Source organism: Leucoraja erinacea, chromosome 38 (assembly GCF_028641065.1).
Source record: "Leucoraja erinacea ecotype New England chromosome 38, Leri_hhj_1, whole genome shotgun sequence".
Taxonomy (NCBI): domain Eukaryota; kingdom Metazoa; phylum Chordata; class Chondrichthyes; order Rajiformes; family Rajidae; genus Leucoraja; species Leucoraja erinaceus.
Genome location: NC_073414.1, coordinates 10912791 through 10934871, shown reverse-complemented (window position 1 = coordinate 10934871; position 22081 = coordinate 10912791). Strand labels below are relative to the sequence as shown.

The 22081-nt window shown below is 42.7% G+C and overlaps 1 protein-coding gene across 5 annotated transcripts in view; it reads right to left on the bottom strand.

The window, feature by feature from the left end:
- LOC129714278 (ryanodine receptor 1-like) overlaps positions 1-22081 on the bottom strand; it is a 525269-nt gene that overhangs the window by 244174 nt on the left and 259014 nt on the right. For all 5 annotated transcript variants that reach the window (XM_055663830.1, XM_055663832.1, XM_055663834.1 and 2 more), the window contains exons 42-46: positions 10859-10953; positions 8375-8510; positions 7247-7433; positions 5767-5875; positions 4333-4453 (exon numbers count right to left, since the gene is read on the bottom strand). In XM_055663830.1, the coding sequence (XP_055519805.1) occupies positions 4333-4453; positions 5767-5875; positions 7247-7433; positions 8375-8510; positions 10859-10953 (648 nt within the window). The remainder of the gene's footprint in view (positions 1-4332; positions 4454-5766; positions 5876-7246; positions 7434-8374; positions 8511-10858; positions 10954-22081) is intronic.

Sequence of the window (22081 nt, the reverse complement as noted above, 5' to 3'; positions counted from 1 at the left end):
ATGACAAGGGAATAACGATTATTGCAAGGTAAAGTCAGCAAAGTCTGATCAAGGATAGTCCGAGGTTCACCAATGATGTAGATTTCAGGACTGCTCTCCGGTTGTGGTAGGATGGTTCAGTTGCCTAATTAATAACAGTTGGGAAGAAACTGTCCCTGAATCTGGAGGTGTGCGTTTTCACACTTCTGTACCTTTTGCCTGACGGGAGAGGGGAGAAGAGGGAGTGGCCGGGGTGCGACTGGTCCTTGATTATGCTGCTGACCTTGCCGAGGCAGCGCGAGGTGTAGATGGAGTCAATGGAAGGGAGGTTGGTTTGTGTTAGGAGCTAAGCCCCTGTACTGAAACCAGGAAACAGAACAGTCTTCTTTTGCATCGGAAACAAACCCTGTTATTAACCTGAACAACATTTAACCTGAACAACAATATCTAGTTAATACTGGTTAACTATTGTCCCATTATTGTAACCTAGTTAAGTTTGTTTTAGCCAGTACATCAGCTTTATAAGTCTAACTTTCGGAGAGTGAGGCAAAGGAATTTTGAGGAAAGGAAGGCTTCTGCCGTGCAGCACCACAGGAAGGGAAATAGACAGAAGGGGGAAAGGGGACAAATGCGGAGGGGGAAAAAAGGGGGGAATCAAAGGGAAATCAGGTACCTGGGAATGGGAGAAGAACGTACAAAGAATGGAAAGAAGCAGGGTGACTGGGGTGGGATAGTGGGAGAAATGGGTGTGTGGGAAGGGGGTGGAGTGAGGATAGAAAAGAAAGTGGGGGTTAGGAGGGGTGTTACTTAAATTTGAAGAATTCAATGTTCGTACAGATCAACTCCCGATGTGGTCTCCTGTACATCGGCGATACCTAGCGTAGTCTTGCCGACCATTTCGCCGAACACTTGCGCTCGTTTCGCCAAAGCCTAATGGATCTCCTGGTTGCTAACCATTTTAACTTCCTTTCACATTTCCATACTGACTTTTCTGACCACTGTTTCTCAGATCCCCGGTGTGCTTTTTGCTCCTTAACAGTGAATTGTTAGATCACTGTAAAATTTTCCATTAAGATCTGACTAATCTTCAACATTTCACTTCTGGCACTCAGGCCAAACCCACGAGTTACTCACGAGTCACTACGGTAAACTCACGGGCTACTACGGTATTACAACGAGTTTAAAAGTTTCAAATTTTTCCTTCAATAGTAAATTTGACTCGTGGAAATCTTTCAACATGTTGAAATATTTTCACGAGTTAACAAGTTTCCCCGAGTACCTGCCGCTAGCGTTACGAGTCGCTAAGTTATGTCCACGAGTTCCTACGTTCCCGCTGCGTTAATTCTACGTGATTACCACGAGTTTGATTTGTTTTTAACTCGGGATCACTCACAGGTGGACTCGCACCATGAGACAGGGGTTTAATTACGGGTGGATAGGATAGTAAAGGCAGTATTTGATATGCTTGCCTTCATAAGCCAGGACATCGAGTATGAGTTGGATCTTCAAGTTGCAGCTGCTCAAAACGTTTAAGCCGCATTTGGAGTTTTGTATCATTCTGGTTGCCACACCTCAGATTCAGATTCAAATTCAATTTTTTGTCATTGTCATTACAGAGACAACGAAATGGTTGCATCTCCCACACGACCACAGGATAGTAATAAGTGTGGGGGGCATTAGGTGGTGATGGCAGTCACAGAAGAGTAGATTCACCGGAAAGAATGTTTCCTGACCCTGGAACGGAAGAGACCTGTCTGTAAACAGTCCATGGTTTATGAGCTGAGTGCCCTCCGGATAGGCTATGCTTTGGACAGACTCAATGGAGGGGAGCGTGGAATATGCGGAGGGCCGATTTGGATGACCCTCTATACCTTTTGGAGAAATCATGAGATGCAGTTGGGAAAGATAGTCCAGCGGTAGAAGTTTTTTCCCAGGGCAGGGGAGTCTAGAAGCCTTTTGATCAGACACAGGTTTAAGAGAGGAGAAATTTTAAAAATAGAAACAGTCATCCGTCCCATAGTGATATAGCATGGACTTCCTGAAACAGGCCCTTGGTCTTCCTATTGATGCTGCTAGTGCAGCTGTAGGATTCACAAGGGCCAATCCCGGGATGGTGGGACTGTGATGGTGTTTTGCTGAGAGAATGGAACGGCTGAAGAGGGAGTAGAGGAGGAGGCTCAGCACACATACTGAGGACGCCGTTTAGTCAGGGTGAGGGTTGAAGAGGATCTTAGAAATAGAAACATAGAAAGATTAGAAGAGATTCACCAGGGCTTTGGAATGGAACGCTAGAGGCAGGAAACTATGTGTTCCGGATGGAATATAGGGGGGAGTCCAGAACCAGAGGCCACAGTTTAAGAATAAGGGGTAAGCCAAATAGAACAGGGACGAGGAAACACTTTTTCTCACAGAGAGTAAGGGGTAAGCCAATTAGAACAGGGACGAGGAAACACTTTTTCTCACAGAGAGTGGTGAGTCTGTGGAATTTTCTGCCTCAGAGGGTGGTGGAGGCCGTTTCTCTGGATACTTTCAAGAGAGAGCTAGAAAGGGCTCTTAAAGATAGTGTAGTCAGGAAATGTGGGGAGAAGGTAGGAACGTGGTACTGATTGGGGATGATCAGCCATGATCACATTGAATGGTGGTGCTGGCTTAAAGAGCCGAATGGCCTACTCCTGTACCTATTGTCTATTGACCCAACTTGACCACGCCGGCCAGCATCTCCCAATTACACTGGTACCACCTGCCTACGTCTGGTCCATATCCCTCCAAACCTGTCCTATCCATGTAGACAAAAATGCTGCATGTACTTGTCTAACTGTTTCTTAAACGTTGAGAATATCCGAGCCTCAACTACAACCGCTGGCAGCTGGTTCCATACCCTAACCACCCACTGTGTGAAAAAGTTACCCATTCGGATTCCTATTAATTCTTTTCCCCTTCACCTTAAACCTATGTCCTCTGGACCATCGCCTACTTTGAGCAAGAGACTCTGTGCATCTACCCGATCTATTCCTCTCATGATTTTATACATCTCTATATGATCACCCCTCTTCTTCCAGCGCTCCAAGGAATAGTCCCAGCATACTCTCGCTATAGCTCAGACCCTCTAGTCCTGACAACATTGCTAGATTCACGGGATATGGTCTTGGAGAGGAGGATGCTCCTCAAACTGCGGAGCATCTTGGACAATACAGCTCACCCCCTCCATGACGCCACGGGTCAACCTGAGGAGCACCTTCAGCATCAGATTGTTTTAGTTTTAGACTTCAGTGATACAGCGCGGAAACAGGCCCTTCGGCTCACCGGGTCCAAGCCGACCAGCGATCTCCGCATACTAACACTACACACACACACACACTACGGACAATTTTTATTTTACATTTACCAAGCCAATTAACCTAAAAATCTATACGTCTTTGGAGTGTGGGAGGAAACTGATGATCTCGGAGAAAACCCACACAGGTCACGGTGAGAATGTACAAACTCCTTAAAGAAAGCATCCGTCGTCAGGATCAAACCCGGGTCTCCAGTGCTGCATTCGCTGTATGGCAGCAACTCTACCGCTGCGTCACTGTGCCGTGACTGGTTCCACCAAGTTGCCGCACAGAACGCCACAGCCAAATATATTTCCTGTGGCCATGAAACTGTACAACTCCTCCCCATTCTGTCGTAGAGTAGAATGACTCCCCTTCACCCTCCCCAATCTTTGCACATCCCCAATCCTGGACTTTCCACTCATCACTTTAATTTCATGTTACACGTATCTCGTTTTGTTTTATGACTGTTGGCAGACCAATTTCTCGCCTGGGATGAATAAAGTTCTATCGTATCGCATCCTCTTATGGGCATGTTTTCCACACAGACGGTGGTTATTATACATGTGCCATAGAACAGTCCAGCACATGAACAGGCCCATGATGTCCATGCCGTACAAAATGTCAGGTTAAACTAACGCCTCTGCCAGAACGTAATCCGTTTAGCTTCATTTCCTGCATAACCATTTTCCTATCTAAAAGTCACTTGAATGCAACTATCCTACTTGCCTCCACCACCATCCCGGCAGCGTCTAACAGGGACACTGCAATTGGCCCTCTTATGGCAGAGGCTGCCGGAAGAGGTGTTGGTGGCAGAAACTTTCAAAATGTGTAAAAAGCCAGAACACATATTGGAAATGAGTGGAAGGATATGGCCCCAATTCAGGTCAATGGAATTAGCACAGAGAGGCATAATGGTTGGGCCAAGTATTGTGCAGTACAATGACTCTCCCCATGGATGATGCCTGGCCTGCTGAGTACATCTGGCATTTTGAACGTTCAAACGTCGAGCACACCAGCAAAATCAATTTAATTTTACCTTTTCCAAAGGCAGGTATCTGCACTGGCAGGCTTATAACACCAACCAAGTCTTCAATGGGAACCAAGGATCGCAGGATAGCTCGGATTCTCAATGCTTCACCTTTGCCAGCTTGAATCAACTGTTGAAAAAGAGAAAATATTTACAAACTAGCAAAAAGCCAGTTCTCGAAAAGTCGCCTATTTCAAAATGAACCGGAAAATCGTATTTTAGTCCACAGAGTCGAAGGCAGATAGAGAATCATAGAAAATGAACGGTACAGGAACTATTTCTTCCATTGAGTCTATGCCAGTTGAAACAGTACCACCACCACATTTAAATAGTGCTGCTTATGTATCTAAGACAATCCCACCGAACCACACCTTCCAGTATTAATCTGTATGTTGACACAAAACTTGTGGCTTGTCAAGTACACACCCATGCACCATATCAATGTGTTGAAGGTTTTTTGCCTGACCACACTTGCAGCAAGTGAACAAGAACATGTTCAATCTATTACATTTTCCTCACATCTACAATTCTCCATCCCTGGCACCATCAACATAATATCTCTTTTGGGTCCTATCCTATGCAAATACATCTTTCCTTTAAGTTGGGCGTAGAGTGGTGGATGGTGGGAGAAATGTATGTGTAGAGAGGACTGGTGGGCGGGGGGGGGGGGGGGGGGGGGGGGTGTGATGAGGGGTTGTATTACTTTAAATGGAGAATTAATTTAAGTTATCCGAGTGGAACATGAGGTGCTGTTCTTCCTGTTTGTGAGTGGCCTCACTCTGGCAATGGAAGAGTGTGAGATAGAAAGGTCAGTGCGGGAATGGGAAGGGCACACTTCCAAGTTAAAGTGGTTCGTATCCGGGAGCTCCAGCAGGCCTTGGTGTTTGGCAAAACAGTAACTTTATACTTGGTCTCGCCGATGCAAAGGAGGGGCAGGTGCTATATCTCCTGTAGTTACAGGGGAAAGTGCCTGGGTGGGGGTGGGTTTAGTAGGAAAGAAATAAGAAAACTAAGGAGTTGTGGAGGGAATGGTCTCAATGGAATGCTGAAAGGGATAGGAATGGGTAGGATGACCGATGGTGGGATTACATTAAAGGCGTCCAAAATGTCAGAGAATGTGTTGGATTAGTTATGGCAGGCGGCTTGTCCACTCCATTTTCCCAGAAAGACAAGGGTGAAACACAACGTACATTTCAATGTCAAATTCAAGCTTTAAATGTTTGGCTTCAGATTAATCTCTGAAGCTCAAAAACAAAGTCATTTACATGTTTTGACAGGACAGATCTGTTTCTTTTCGCTTTCATTTTAATAACATTTTACTTACCTTTCAAAGCTTTTACACAAACAGTTTTGGAATGAGAAAAAAAGATAACAGGCACATGTATAGGAGGGTGGTTCAACAGGAAGCTGCAATTGGTTTATCAATATTCGGTAATTGCTTACATGCATTTCTGGAGCACAGCGGCCCAATAGATCGATTAGTGCTGAATAGAAAGACATGATGGCATTCCCCAGATGGACACGATTTTCTTCATGGACCTCTTCACTATAGCTGCAAGAGGTGAAAAGTATGTTATTGATCATAATAGAATATTCAATTGCACTTGGGCTTCGTTTCCTGTGGATGTACTGCAATACAACAATTATTCTACAGTTATTTATAAATCAAGGAGCAAGGAGAGTTGGATTCTGTGGGTGTGATGGTATAAATCTGTGCTTGCAAATAGCTTTACTGCCCACTCTGCATTACCGCTCAGGATCAATTTATTCACTTCTAAACTTTTAAATTAATAATGTGTACAGTCTATGTCTCCTGAAAGAGTGGGTGCGGATAATGACATTCAGTGCAGAACTATTCACAGTTTCTAGGTCATTTGTCATTTGCATGGATCAAAACAAATTCTTAAAAAAGTTTATATGGGCCATTCACCAATTAAAGAAGCATTCTCATCATTGCTGTATAGAAACATAGAAAATAGGTGCAGGAGTAGGCCATTCGGCCCTTCGAGCTTGCACCGCCATGTTTAATTATTTTCATCAGTTGCTAGGACACTGTCTGGAATGTCCTCCAAAACCATCAATGTGCAGCACGGATCCATTTTTTTCTCTAAATCCCTTTCCTTCAATAAGATACTCCTTGAAATCTATTGCTATGATCAAACATCTGGACCCCTGCCCTGTATTTTCTAACATGGCTTGATGCACATTTTTAAAATCATAAACGATAGCACGAAAACAGACCCTTCAGCCCAACTCATTCGTGCTGAGCGAGTTGTCTACCTGAGCTGGTCCCATTTGCCTACATTCGAACCTATACCTTTACCAACAATGGACTTGACCAAATACCCTTTCAACACTGTAATTGTACCTGCTTCCACTACTTCTATTTGCAGCTCGGTGTATATCTATCCCCCAATGACTGTGGAAAAACATGTCTCTCATGTGGAAAAATGTGCCTCCCTTTAGATCTTTCATCTCCCATTAACCTATGCCATCTAACTTTGAACTCTCCCACTCTGGGGGAAAAAGACCATGGCGATCCACCGTATCTATGCCGCTCATGATTTTACGAAACTCTATAATGTCACCCCTTAGCTTTCTTCTCACCAGGAAAAATAATCTCAGCCTTTATTCAACATCCAACAAATGGCCAATATCCATTGTGCCTTCTGAACCATGTTTTCGATATTTGATGTCACCTTCAAAGACCTAAGGACATGTAGTCCTAGATACCGCTGATCTGGAATACTCTGTAAGGCCCTTTCATGCATGTTCTATGTCCCAGCACCATTATGGTCCCAAAATGCATCACCCCACTTTTCAGTCAACCAACAGATCAATATCTCAGGCCGGCAATCTTTATAAAAGGAAATATATATATGCTATATATTTCTGCTGATTCAAATTAACGTTGTTTTCTTACAATTCCCGTCTACGGTCTTTCTTGACCGTTGGTCCATCACGGGCAGGATCCTCAGATATCTTGATAGCATCCTCGATGGCCCCAAGTAAACCACTACCACCTTCACCTCGTAGGGCTGGCCCAAAGCATTCAGGGCGACGTATTAGCAAGCGCACAACCACATTGGCATTTTCTTCAACACTTTCACCTAAAATTACAAACCAATCAGTGGGAAACAGCAAGAGTTCCACATGCTTCTTATAATTACAAATGCAAAGCCTTTCATTACATTCTATGTTCATGTTCACTGTTTTCGAGGCATTAAACATTATATATGTATTCCCCAGTGCAACAAGGCTACAAACAAGCATAGTTTCTATTCCCTAGTGCAATAAGATTTCTTTTTCAGTCATGAAATAATTTCATTATACATCAGTTATGTCCACCAACAGGCAATGTTGCTTCTGTATTTGGTTTTGTAACACTATTTTAAACTTTTTTGCAGTACAAATGGAGATCTGCACTCAGAGGAGATTTTCAAATGAGATATATCAAATTGGGACCCAAGTTTGCTTTCTCGTGTAGGTGTAATTTATTCCAATGGAGAAGAGGAGATCAAGGGGATAAATAATGTAAAAATAAGTAAAGGGGTATATGGAAAAGCGGGAATCCGGTATTGAGTTAGCTACGATTGTATAGAAAGGTTGATCAGGCCCGATCCATTTCTACATTTCTGTGTTTATTGAAGTTGGGATAATTTGCTTAGAATTATCATTCATGCCCTCAGCTATTGATCACAAACAAATACTGTCCTTTTATGTGTGAGTATTGTACATTTATCTTTCTGCTATTCCAGATCAAATTGGGTATGGAAAAAAACATTAGTATTCAGGCTCGGTTTTGAGTCTTGGATCATAAGCAATCTTTATTGGGTAAGAATATGTGACAATAGGGCCAATCCGACAGCCAACTAAACCTCAGGACATGTTGTATGATGATAGTTTTCGGCTGTTATATCTATGCAATTTATTTAGCTAATTTTGTGATATTCATGTACAAATTCTGGTGCCCAATGGAATTTTGACTCCACGAAAAAGGTATTAAAATATATTCAACTTTTTTTGAGATTTGCTAATTTGAACTACGCACCATTAACAAATACAGCAAAACGTAGAAAATCTAGATAGCGTTCGCCTCCAACAGGATTCCACCCAATATCTGGATATCCTTTTGCCAGAAGCATCGGGCAGCTTTGCAATCCACATCCCGCCAGGTATGTCACCACCTATTAATAGAAATAAAAGGCAAAATCCAAAAGGGAATAATTTACAGACTACTATTCATAGCATTCATCAATGAAAAAGACTAAATATCCCATGTAAGTGATGCACATCAAAGTATTCTGCCAGGCCTAAAAATGTACTTCCTGCTCATAGTTAGGACTGTTTTTTTTCATGCTACCTTTGCTCAAATCTGTAATTGCTAACTGCACAATGAGAAACTGATCCATTACCAAAAAACTTGTAAAAATCCAGATCCTAGAAATCTAAAGAGAAAACAGAACTTGTTAGGGATACTCAGTAGGTAAGGAAGCGATATGGAGAGAAAAAAGTTACCTTCTTACAGTTGATGGCCATTCATCAGGACTAGAATAAAACATGCGTGCTTTAATTTGGAAAATTGGCACACCCATGACTGTGTGACCATGTACAACGCCAACTTGCTCGTGATGATACTGTAAGTCTAGTGCTGGCCAGATTGATAATGATGAGATGAAGTACAGGAAATAAATTGAGAATCTTGTATCATGGTGACAAGCCAACAGCCTATCCCTTAAGAAAGATCAAGGAGGAATCTCCCTGCCTGAGATCATCTGTTGCTGGCCCTGATTTGTTCTGTTTCTTTCTTGCTTCCAGTGTCCACCCCCCAAACCCCCCAATCAGTCTGAAGAAGATTACCGACCCAAAATGTCACATATCCTTTTTCTCCAGAGTTGCTCCATGACCCATTGAGTTACTGCAGCATTTTGTGTCTAACCTGGCCCTTTATGTCAGCAAAAATTGGTTGTTGACATAAAGAACGGATCAAAAGTAACATTAGCAATTTTGCAGATGACACAAAGCTGGGTAGCAGTGTGAACTGTGAGGATGATGCTATGAGGATGCAGGGTTACTTGGACAGGTTGGGTGAGTGGGCAGATGCATGGCAGATGCAATTTAATGTGGATAAATGTGAGGATTATTATCTGAATAGTGTCAAGTTGGGAAAAGGGGAAGTACAACGAGATCTGGGGGTCCTTGTACATCAGTTACTGAAAGTAAGCATGCTGGTACAGCAGGCAGTGAAGAAAGTGAATGGCATGTTGGCCTTCATAACAAGAGGAGTTAAGTATAGGAGCAAAGAGATCCTTCTGCAGTTGCACAGGACCCTAGTGAGACCACACCTGGAGTATTGTGTGCAGTTTTCATCTCCAAATTTGAGGAAGGACATTCTTGCTATTGAGGGAGTGCAGCATTGGCTCACAAGGTTAATACCCAGGATGGCGGGACTGTCTTATGTTGATAGAATGGAGCGGCTGGGCTTGTATACTCTGGAATTTCTGAGGATGAGAGGATATCTATTTGAAACATATAAGATTATTATGGGTTTGGACAGGCTAGAGGCAGAAAACATGTTCCCGATGTTGGGGGAGTCCAGAACCAGGGGCCACAGTTGAAGAATGCAATCAAATTTCTTCTCAGTGAATCTGTCCTATCTTAGAGGCTAGATCATGAGAAATATTTAAAATGGTGGCAGATAATTTTTTGTAAGATTAAGGGAGTCAGGCTGTAGAGACTTGGCACACAAGATGAATTGAGGTCTTGGGTAGATCAGCCATTATCATATTGAATGAGGTTTGGACCAGGTGACCTACTCCTGCTCTGTTCTTCTTATGTACATGCGTAAAAGAAAGATCGGCATTACCCCAAACATGATCACACTAGAATTTTTGAGAAAACAAAAGCCACAAATGGAAAATGTGTGATAAGTCAACTTTTTTTTCTGTGCAAAACTATGACCTTCACTGAATGTTTAAAGAACAAATATCACAGAAAAAACACAGGAGCTTCTTGATAAACAGCACCAAATTAATAGAATGGAAGGCAAATTACATGCAAAGTGCCATGTATTAATCTTTTGGTCTAAAATTTCATCTTCATTCCACAAACTATTATGGGGGAAAAGTAATTTCTCTCAGTGAAAAGTGATATCACCTGGTTCATTATTGCATTTATTTTTTAATGCAATTTACACCTGGATCTGCATAAAACACTGTACCAATCTTGCACAAACTAAAAGATTTTTCTTGCAAATTGTAATACATAGTACTTTAATCCTATGTGGAACAATGTAGAACAAAGCATTATTTTGGGGGACACAGGAACTACAGATGTTGGAATCTTGAGCAAAACATGAGTGCTGGAGGACCTCAGCAGGTCGGGCAACATCTTTGGGGAAATGGACAGGCGATGTTTCAGGTCTGGATACTTCGACTGAGCATTATTTTTTCTTTCCTCTTACAACTTCACTGCTACTTAGGTTTAGCGACTGATATTGATTGAATATGTATGGGTTCCATTACACCTTTATTACCTTTTCCATATCCGGTTCCCGCAGAGCGAGTGCAAGTTCATTATTGTCAATGCATGAAGCAGCTGCAACATCCAGTGGAGTAGAACCTCGCATTCCTGAGCAGAATCAATTTTAATAAATCAGTAAGCATCCTCGTTCCTCTGAGGTCATTAATAAAAGTCAACTTATAAAACCATTGTAGTTTGAATCAAAATGAAAACTTAGTAATGCAACAGTTACCTACAACATTTACAGATTACAGCAACAAACAATATGACATGCACACCATACGTTTAATGTTCAGATCACAACAAATATCATAAAAACACTGATATAACATGTATTTATCAATGTTCTGCCATCTTCCAATTCTCCACTGTGCTGCTAGACCCTCAATTAAAACCAATAGTTGATCCGTGTGGGCATTCTGTTTCTGTTTCCCATTTGGTGGACAAAATTCTTCTGCTGGGATCAGGTGCAACTAACAATCTGCTGGGATTGAAGGAACATTGTTCTTTCTCTGTGAATGACGATTATGATGTGTTTACTTTTAAGTTATCTATTACACCTTGTTCACATGCAACATCATGTTGATACAATGATGCAGATTTTGATGTCTTTGATGAGTGCTATCATTATATTTTGAAATTGACAACAGCTTCTCGAGTTTGCAAATGCTAACTCGAAATGATTCAAAAGCTGCCATTACTGGTTGTATCAATTTCCTTTGGAAATTAATAGAATCAGATGCCAAGCAGATCAATTTTATCCTTTTTGATGCAACTGGATGACTTGCTTGGCCATTATGGATAACAGAAGGGTCAACCAATTACTGTGGATGTTGGTCGAGTGGCGCATGTAGGCTAGGCTCAATAAGGATAAAAGTTTCCTTCCATGAAATACATCAATGAACCAGATGGATTTTTACATCTGTTGGTTCCATAGATTTACTATAAAATCACTACCTTTATATTAAATTCTAGTTTATTTAATTCACTGAATTTCAATTCCACAACTGGGATTTGATCTCATTTCTTTGGATTATTGTCCCAAAATCTGGATTACAAAAATACTCGAGTCATTGAGTCATCCAGCACAGAAACAGGCCCTACAAGTCAAATTGTTCATGCTGACCAAGATGCCCAAATAAAGCTTGTGCCATTTGTCTGCTTTTGGCCCACATGCCTCTACACCTTTCTTATCCATGTACTGTACAAATGTCTTTAAACATTGCTTTTGCACCTGCCTCAACTATTTCCCTTGGCAGCTCGTACCATATACCCACCCCATTTGCAATGTGAAAACGTTACCCCTCAGGTTCCTATTAGATCTTTCCCTTCTCACCTTAACTTATGCCCTCTTGTACTTGATTCCCTTAGCTTTTTAATCCTATCTCTTCCCCTCATTATGTTATACACGTATATAAAATAACCATCATCCTTCAACGATCCAAGGAATAAAGTCCTAGCCTGCCTAATATCTTATTATAGCTCAGGCCCTTGAGTCTTGGCAACATCCTTGTTATCTTCTCTGTATCCTTTCCAGCTTTATAGCACCTTTCCTAGAGCAGAATGGCCTATAAATAGCACATTACGCAAAGTGCAGCCTCACCAACATCTTGTACCACTATAACACAAAGTCCCAACTTCTCTGTGTAGGAAGGGCCTGCAGATGCTAGTTCAAACTGAAGGTAGACACAAAAAGCTAGAGTAACTCGTTGGGTCAGGCAGCATCTCTGGAGAGAAGGAATGGGTGACGTTTCGGGTCGAGACCCTTTTTCAGAGGGTAAGGCAGCATCTTTAGAGGAAAGGAATAGGTGGCGTTTCAGGTCAAGACCCTCCCAACTCTACCCATACAGCTTTACTGGACAACCCTTCAGTAAAGTCATCTTGGGCTATAGCCATGATGTTTTCCTTAATCAGTCTAACAATTCCCCCACCTCTGCTATCTCTCCTGTAGCACCTGTACCCAGGAACATTAAGCTGCCAGCCGTGTCCTTGTTTGGCCAAGGTTCCAGAATGGGTATAGCGTCCCATTCACACGTACCTATCCTTGCCCTGAGTTTATTCTGCTGTTTAACTGCAAGGCCTCTAGTATTGAAATAAATGCAATTTAATCCAACCATCTTTACTCGATCACTATCATCCTCCTACCTAACCTGTCTACTGAACTTGCTGTTATTAACTTATATACTAATGTCCACCTTCTCATCAGCCTCACTGCTGCAATCTATCTTGTTTTCCTGCCAATCTAATTTATAGTCTCCCAATCAGTAAAATGTCTGATACCGGCCCCCCTCCAATTTAGGTACAACCTGCCCCAGAAGAGATTCATATAGTCCAAAAATCTGAATCCCTCTGCCTGCATCAATTCCTTAGCCATGCACTCACTTGTAACTTCCTATGTCTCCCCTCACTGGCACCGGGAGTAATCCAGAGATTTCTCCCCTGAAGACGGCTACCATAGTGCCGGTGCCAAAAAAGTCAAATATCACCAACCTGAACGACTACCGTCAAGTTACCAACTCCAATACCCATGAAGTGTTTTGAAAGGCTGATCCTCTCACACATCAAATCCAGCATCCTGCCTCACTGGACACATCAATTTGCATGCAGGGCAAATAGATCAACAGAGGATGCCATCTCTCTGGCTCTTCACACTGTCTTGCCTCACCTGGACAGACAGGGCACGTACGTGAGGATGCTCTTCATAGACTATAGCTCTGCCTTCAACACGGTCATCCCCACCAAGCGCACCACCAAACTCCACCAGCTAGGCCTCAGTTCGCCGATATGCGACTGGATCCTGAATTTCCTGACGGAGCGACTGCAGGCAGTGAGACTGGGCCCACACCTGTCCTCCACTATCACCCTGAGTACCGGCACACCACAGGGCCGTGTACTGAGCCCCATGCTCTACTCCCTCTTCACACACGACTGTGTTCCTGCATTCGACACCAACACCATCGTGAAGTTTGCAGGCGATACAACAGTGATTGGGCTGATCACCAACGGTAATGAAACAAACTACAGAGCGGAGGTGCATAACCTGGCGAACTGGTGCTCATGTAACAATCTTGTCCCTAAACACCTCTAAGACCAAGGAGCTGGTTATCAACTTCAGAAGGACACATAATGGGGAATACGCTCCAATCTCTATCAACAGGGACAGTGTGGAGAGTGTCCAGCTTTAGGTTTCTGGGCACACACATTTCGGAGGACCTCACATGGTCCACTGCTGCTGCTGCTGCTGCAGCGGCCCGACCGGAGAGTCGGAGGCTCCAACGGCAGGACTGTGGACGGCGGCAACGGGAGCCCGCGGGTCCCTGGAGGGAGACCGCTTTTCAGGGCTCTCGCAACGGCGACTTCCCCCGCCCGAGTTGCGGGGTTGAAGAGCTCCTGGAGCGGGGCCTACATCACTGCCCCGCGTGGCTTGGAATGGCCGCGGGACTCTGCGAGCGCACGCCGGGGGCTCTAACACCAAGACCCGGTGTGCGACCTTGCATCACCCGGCGTGGCTTTAATGGCCGCGGGACAATCGCCATCGCCAGCCGGGGGCTTTGACTTTGACTCTGACATGGGGGGGGGGGAGAGTGCAGTGGAGAGATAAGTTATTTGGCCTTCCATCACAGCGATGTGATGGATGTTTATGTAAATTATGTTGTGTCTTGGGTCTATGTGTTTGTAATGTATGGCTGCAGAAACGGCATTTCGTTTGGACCTCAAGGGGTCCAGATGACAATTAAATGTATCTTGTATCTTGTATCTTGTAACATCGCTGCGCTGGTCAAGAAGGCACAGCAATGACTGTTCTTCCTGAGAACACTGAAAAAGACTGGTCTGCCCCAACAGCTGCTGACAACCTTCTACTGCTGCACCACAGAGAGCATACGAACATATGGCATCTCTGTGTGGTATCTCAGCTGTACGGAGGCGGAGAGGAGAGCTCTTCAGTGCGTTGTCCACAAAGCGCAGAAGATAATTGGGACATAGCTACCAGCCTTGGAGGGCATCTACTAGACATGGTGCCTCAGGAAGGCCGTCAGCATTCACAAGTTCACAAAGCACCTCACACCCTTGTAATAGTCTGTTCGAACTCCTACCTTCCAGCAGACGTTACAAGGCCTTCTTCGCCCGCACCTCCAGACTCAGGAACAGCTTCATCCCCAGAGCTATAGCTGCTCTGAACCGGCCCTGCTGAGTGCCCCCACCCCCATGAACTGTCTCCCTCGGATAATCACGTCGCACATCGACCCGGCACAGACCTATTGGCATTTTATACTTTTTTACTGTTTTTTTTGTAAATCATGTTTCTCTGGGTATCTAAATTTTACTTGTTTAAGTTATGACATTGGATGGAAGTTGCATTCCAAATCTCATTGTACCTATGTTCAATGACAATAAAATATATTATTATTATTATTATTAATCTCTTTGCCTAACTCTGTTTTCACTCTGCAGAACCTCATTCTTTTTCCTACCTATGTAACTTGTAGCAACGTACACAACGATATCTAGCTGCTCATCCCCACCCTTGGAGAATGTTCTACAGCCAAACTGTGTTCTGCTGGACTCTGACACCAGGGAGGCAACATGCCATCCTAGAATCCCATTTGCTTTCAATCTCCTGTCTGTCTCTCTTGTTAATGGGTGTCCTATCACTTTATCCCTGTCTACCCCACTGTGCCACAGATCTGACAGTGTGATAGATATTCACAACCCAGGCTGAAAAGGCCTTTTGCTAATCTCAGTTTAGTAACACAAAAGCTTTTAACACAGCAGCTGATGCTGATTTGGGGTCAAAAGGCTTTTAGCCAGCAGCTGAAGCTGACCTAGGTTCACAGACTTAATGTGGATTAACATAAGTGCATGTTTTTTCCCCTTAGTATCATGAGAGATATTACTGACCCATTATGTCATTAAGAATAGAATCATCCTATACCAAAGACTGATGGGAGAAAAGGAACCATAACATACACAGTAACCTTATGAGTGTGGTATTCATAAAAGAAAGGATAGGCTTACATCTACTTAATCTACACCGACCAAATTATGCCAACCACTGTTGAATGATCAGACCCACACATAGAGGTTAGAACTCAGTCTTTACTGCAGTACAAGCGGAGGGAACACGACATGCTTTCATCCCCGTGGTCTGCATCAAATCTAAAGAGAGAGAGTGACGCACCGGCTATAGGACCGATGTGCCCAGGGTAGGGATGAACATCTGGACCAGACTACATAAGGAATGTGTAACATGCATAATCTGTGTGGTGATATATATATATACTAAAGACAAACTAATCTACATCCTTCCTCTTAAAGAATTAATTCCTAATAAAATAGATATGATAATTGCATGCAAAATGTAGGTACTAATGATTACATATGGTATATGTAAGTAAGCTGGATGGAAGTTCAAATGTACTTTAGGGTGAGCTTGCAGATGTGACCTGCACGCGTACGGTACAGTCCTGCATTTTCTCCCATCACCGGCGACACGATTGGTGGCAGAATAGGTGCAGGAGATTGAAACAGTATCCCCGTCGATGAAACTGGAGACTTTGGCTGGGGTCGAGGCAGCGTGGCCATGGGCGAAACGACTAGATCAGGAGCGGATGGCAGTGGTGGTCTGGTCGGGCCGATGCCGCTGGATGTGGATGGAAGCATACCTGTGCGGTCAGGATAATACGGAGGTGGTGCTGGTTCATTCACAGGCAGGATGTGCTGTCTATTACGTCTGTAGGTGCCGCCATCGGCAATGACCAAATATGAACGTGGTTCGAAAGCATGTTCCAGAAATTACACCAAGGCGGTCGTGACCCTTTTCGGTTTGTAGATGGACCACCTGTCCCTTGGCTAGTGGTGGAAGTGGTCTGCTCGTCTTGTCATACCATCCTTTTTGAACGTTGCGCTTTTCTTATAGCTTGGACTGGATTTCGGATGGTGAGATCACATGCGGTACTAGTGCCTGTTTCGCCACAGGCAGTGTGGCTCTGGTTTGCCTTGACATCAGTCGCTGGGCAGGTGAACCCAATATCGGGTCGCGAGAGATGTTGCGCAGGTTGAGCATGTCTAGGTACACGTCTGCTCCTGCTCTGTGGGATCATTCCATCACTTGTTTGGCACTCCTGACGGCATGTTCTGCCAGCCCATTTGACCGGGTATTCGGGGCGGCTGGTGATATGACGAAAACCCCAGCGTGCAGCAAAGTTTTTGAAGTACTGGCTGGTAAATTGACTGCCATTGTCAGGCAGTAGCTGATGCAGACACGTGAACAGAGAAATGGCGTTCCAGCTTCTGGACTACCGCTACAGAGGTGGGGCTACTGAGCAGATCAATTTCAAACCATCCGGAATACGAGTCGACTAGAACCAGGTATTGTTTGCCATGTCACTCAAAAATATCAGTTGCCAATATTGGCCATGGGAGGTCAGGAACCCGGTGTGAGAGAAATAGCTGCTTTTGTTGATGTGGTGTCAAACTGTTGCACACTGCACAGGACTTTACTTTCTCCTGAATATAATCAGCCATGCCAAGCCATAAAAACATACTTTTCGCTCGCAGGACAATTGCCTCAGCGCCTGGTTGCCCCGCATGGACCGCATCAAAGTACTTGCTGTGTAAGGAGGCAGGAATTACAGCTTTGTGGCCCTTTATGAAAATGTCCTCTTGTAGTACTAGTTCATCACAAACGCCACAGACGGGCAGGATTGTGAGTGGTAATCTGTATTGCTTGTCTGGCCACCCGTGCTTAATGACGGAGGAGAGCAATCATAAGGTATCGTCAGCAGCAGTTTGGGCTACCAGGTCCTCCAAATAGGAAGAAGGAACATAGGAGACCATCATGATAAGGGAGCTGTCTTCAGCCTGAGCACGTTTGTGGCGCAGTGCGGGGATAATGGCGGACGAGGCCGGGCAGCGGTGGCGGGAGGAGCCGGTGGTGGAGGGAGAGGGGGAGAGTGAGGGAGAGTCGGGGGGTATGACAAGACGAGCATCCCACTTCTAACACCATGTTGAATGATCAGACCCACATATAGAGGTTAGAACTCATAGTCTTTTTGCAGTATAAGTGGAGGGAACATGACATGCTTTCATCCCTGCACTGGTATGCATCAAATCTAAAGAGAGAGAGTAACGCACTGGCTATAGGACCGATGGGACCAGAGTAGGGATGAAGATCTGGACCGGACTACATAAGGAATGTGTAGCATGCATAATCTGTGTGGTGATAATATATATAGTAAAGGCATACTAATTTACAACCACTTAGTCTGGTTAATTTAAATCTCACATATAAGGGTGGACGAGGCCAGGTGGTAGAAAAACAATATAAAAATTAGAAGAGTTTTAGGAGTAGGAGAGAAGATTTAGATGAAATAAATTAAGGACACATAATGCATTCCCCAGCCTCCGTCATCCACGGACAATTTACGTGTCGGCGACTCATTGGTATGTTTTGTAGTATTCTAAAAAATGTATGTATTTTTAAAATCTTTTTTAATTTATTATCTTTTTAGGAATTATTTCTCATAATTAAACATGCTTCAATTTTTATAATATAACTGTTTCAGAGTTATGTTAGCTGGAAGGATCTCCTCCTTGGTCAGGAAGGGGAAAACCACCGCCTGAAATCTGGATCATATACAGCTAAACACATTTAGAAAAAGAGACAAAGGCAGTAAATCAGTCTTTGAATTAGTGGTTGATACAGTAATAATCTCTCTCTCTCCCTCTCTCTCTCTCTCTCTCTATTCAGTGTTTCTTGTGAATATTTTATAAAGATACAGCTTAAAATCTTGATTTATGCTTAAGACTCTAGAAAGGGTACACTCAAAGAGATGTTTAAAAATATGTAATGCAAGTACGATGATGACCTACAACAGCATCCAAACCACAGTGGGACGGTTGATACTAAAGCAACTAAATCAGGATCCAATCCATTCCCTCATCAGAATCATTGATATATTCCTGTACATTGATGAAAACAATTTGTACACTAAACTGTGGACTCCATGTATCAACACTGATTTTAGTCAAAGAAACTTCTCGATTTAATTCGCCCATGTTTGGTGAAGAAACGCTGACGAACAATAGTGATTAGTTATCAACCATGCCAATCTAAAAAAATACACAGAGCATAATTAAGACCAACAACAAATCATTATAACAAGTGTTGCCAATGTTAACCAGTAAAATGTTAAATCTAGTTAATGCCGTCTGGTCACATCTGATTCCCGAGGCTGATAGACAATGGAAAATCACCCACTTTTTAAAATTTATAAGGGAGATGAATCTTGGAATAATCTTATTGGTCAATCTGTATTGTGTGTCTCAAAGCAAACATGCAAGTCCACCTTGAAAGAAAAAATTCTGGGTGATGTAATAAAAAATATACGAGAAGCACTTGATATTCATCAACAATGGTTGGACGAAGTTCAATCAAATCAGAATATCAAAGAATATTTCCCAATATACTACCTGGATCACTGGGCCTACACAGCAGGCTCATACAGCATCTTGTCCTTGGTGATCAAATCTGGTCTTGATGGTGGTCACAGTTTGATGGTGGTCAACAACAACTTCAATTAATGACTCCTAGTCTAACATTAGGACTGGTGCCCTGGGATTTCCTCTCATGTGCTTTAATCAACAGACTCAGGCACCAACAAAAGAGTTATACGATTTAAAAGAGGTATCTCCAATTGTTTTCTACTGAAAGCCCATAAATTAAAACCCAGTTCTGTGATAGAAGTGATCGATATTCACTGGTTATTCACTCCATCAAAATATTACCATACTTTGTTTCTCATATCTGTTACTTCCTTTCAAACTAACTGTATTAGAGAACACACTGTCTACTGAATTCAGGCATCTACTATTTCACAGTTTCACCCCATTTGATTATCAGTGGAACCTCAATATCAATGGAAAGTGTGTAGAGGTCTGAGTATCTCTAACCTTACTGAACCCTCTTACATCAGCATTAAGTCATGCCTTATAAGATCATGTCAAATATCAAAACTGATAGGGAAAAATGTCCTCAATGTGGGGAACAATTTCTGGTAGTCCTGTCACAGCTACTCCAGTTCTTGGTGATTAGAAGCATATTAATAGATTTGATAATGCGTACTATGGAATCATTACCACTGCTCTGTGCACTGTGATCTCACACTTGAGCGTGGCAGTTACACTGAGCAGAGATACCATTTGTTGGGGCTTACATATAAAAAAAGCCATTCAGCTCACAACCTCACAAATCAAGTTTAATGATCCTCTTGATCAGAATCCAGAGATCTCAGTTTTAAGAAGCATCTAAACCCAGATGCATGCTGCAAAATTAATTGTCATGTTTACAAATTATAATGCTCCTGAAACGATTAGACAAGCAAGACACCTCCTTTCAAAAGACACAATGTGCTGAGTAACTCAGTGAGTTAGGAGAAAATGGACAGGCACATTTTGTGACCTATCTTGAATTAGACTTCATTTTGCACTAAATGTTGTATAATTTATCTATACATGGGATATGGCTTGATTGTAATCATGTATAGTCTTTTCTTTGACTAGATAACACACAACAAAAGCTTTTCATTGTACCTCTGTAAAGGTGAAAATAATAAATGAAACTACCCATACATTATGAAATCTTATTCTGGTCGCCAAAGCGTGGCCTATCCATGTTCAGCAGAGATACTGCCTAACCCATTACTCCAGCACTTTGTATTATTTTTTGTAAACCAGCAATTGCAGTTCCTTGTGTCTACCTCCTTTGACAAATTTACTTGCAGACCATTATCAAGCCAGACTGGCAATGCTCTAGGTGTGACGATTGCAAATACATTTCCAGCTGCAGCTTGCTTGACCTCTGCAGTGACAAGCAGTCTCTAGGTGGTTTAGCACTACCTTAAATTGGTCTTATGTAGAGTCTTCCAATGGATAATCCCTGCAGCCATAGAAAATATTGTTTTCATATGCTCCTTATCATTTGTTTACCCATTTTGTTGCGTCTTTTCCAGAAACTGCATATAACACTAAGACCTGTTGACGCATTAAAGCTTTGAAGGACCGAAATGTAATTGCTTATCATATAAGCGTGGTCACTCCTCCAACTCCCATAAACCAATATTCCTACTGGGATACCATGGATACCCTCTCATATATCTGCTCTGGCATACATAGTCTCATCCTCGGCTTCTGCCTGTTCCTCGGGTTCGTCCTTAACCCTGGAAGAGTGAAGAGCAGGAACCATCCATGCCTCTATCCTTTTCCTACTCGTGATCATCATTGTTGGTTACAGATATGCATGTTTCTCGTCTCATCTTGATGGGGTCCTTTATTGTGTCTGTTGTAAATATTTGGTCTAATGACACAATTTTTCAGAATGGTGAGCCAATAAACATGTTTTACTCTCCCATTTGGGTATTACATATATATATATTGACATTGACCTTTTATATAAGACGCTTTTTAAGACTTTATATACTGCACTTTATGTTATATGTTACTTACTGCAAATGATAGTATTATATAACCTCAGTTTAGTCCCTTGACATTTATATTTAAACCAACATGGCTTATGTGAATGATCCTTTTGTACTGTAAAAGACTTAACAGGAGAAGAAAGATGGCTAACATCGGGGGAATGCAATGCTCCTTATCATTCGGTTACCCATTTTATTGCAACTTTTTCAGAAACTGCGTTTTACTCCAAGACCTCTGGGGTCGACAAAACATTATAGTGTCACAAAGTTGAACTATTTGGATGTATTTTGTTACGATTACTATCTAGGCATAGGCATATATTGCATTATGTGATGCTCCTAGAAAGCAACAATTAGGACCTATAAGCCCACTGATACTGCCATTTGTTTTATTTTTAACATTACAATTTAGTATTCTATTTGCACAATTGTCTGACAGGATTGGGTAGCTCGATCTCAGTTAAAGTTTTCCAGGAAAACAGAAAAAAATATAAAATGGATTGCTTCTTCGAAATCAGGCCAATTCCTAAGGAGGTTAAAGGGTAAAGGTGGATATATATATCCAAGATCACCTAAACTAGCTTTACATTATGAAACCTTGTTCTGGTTACCTGGAATGGAAAATCCAACCAGAATCCTCCACAGGAACACTATACGCATCTTTACCTCAGTACATAGAAGAGGCAGGCTGACTCTATAACTCTTTTAAATCAAACTTAATTCTGAATCATGTAATGAATTTGACTCTTTTCACCTAAAGC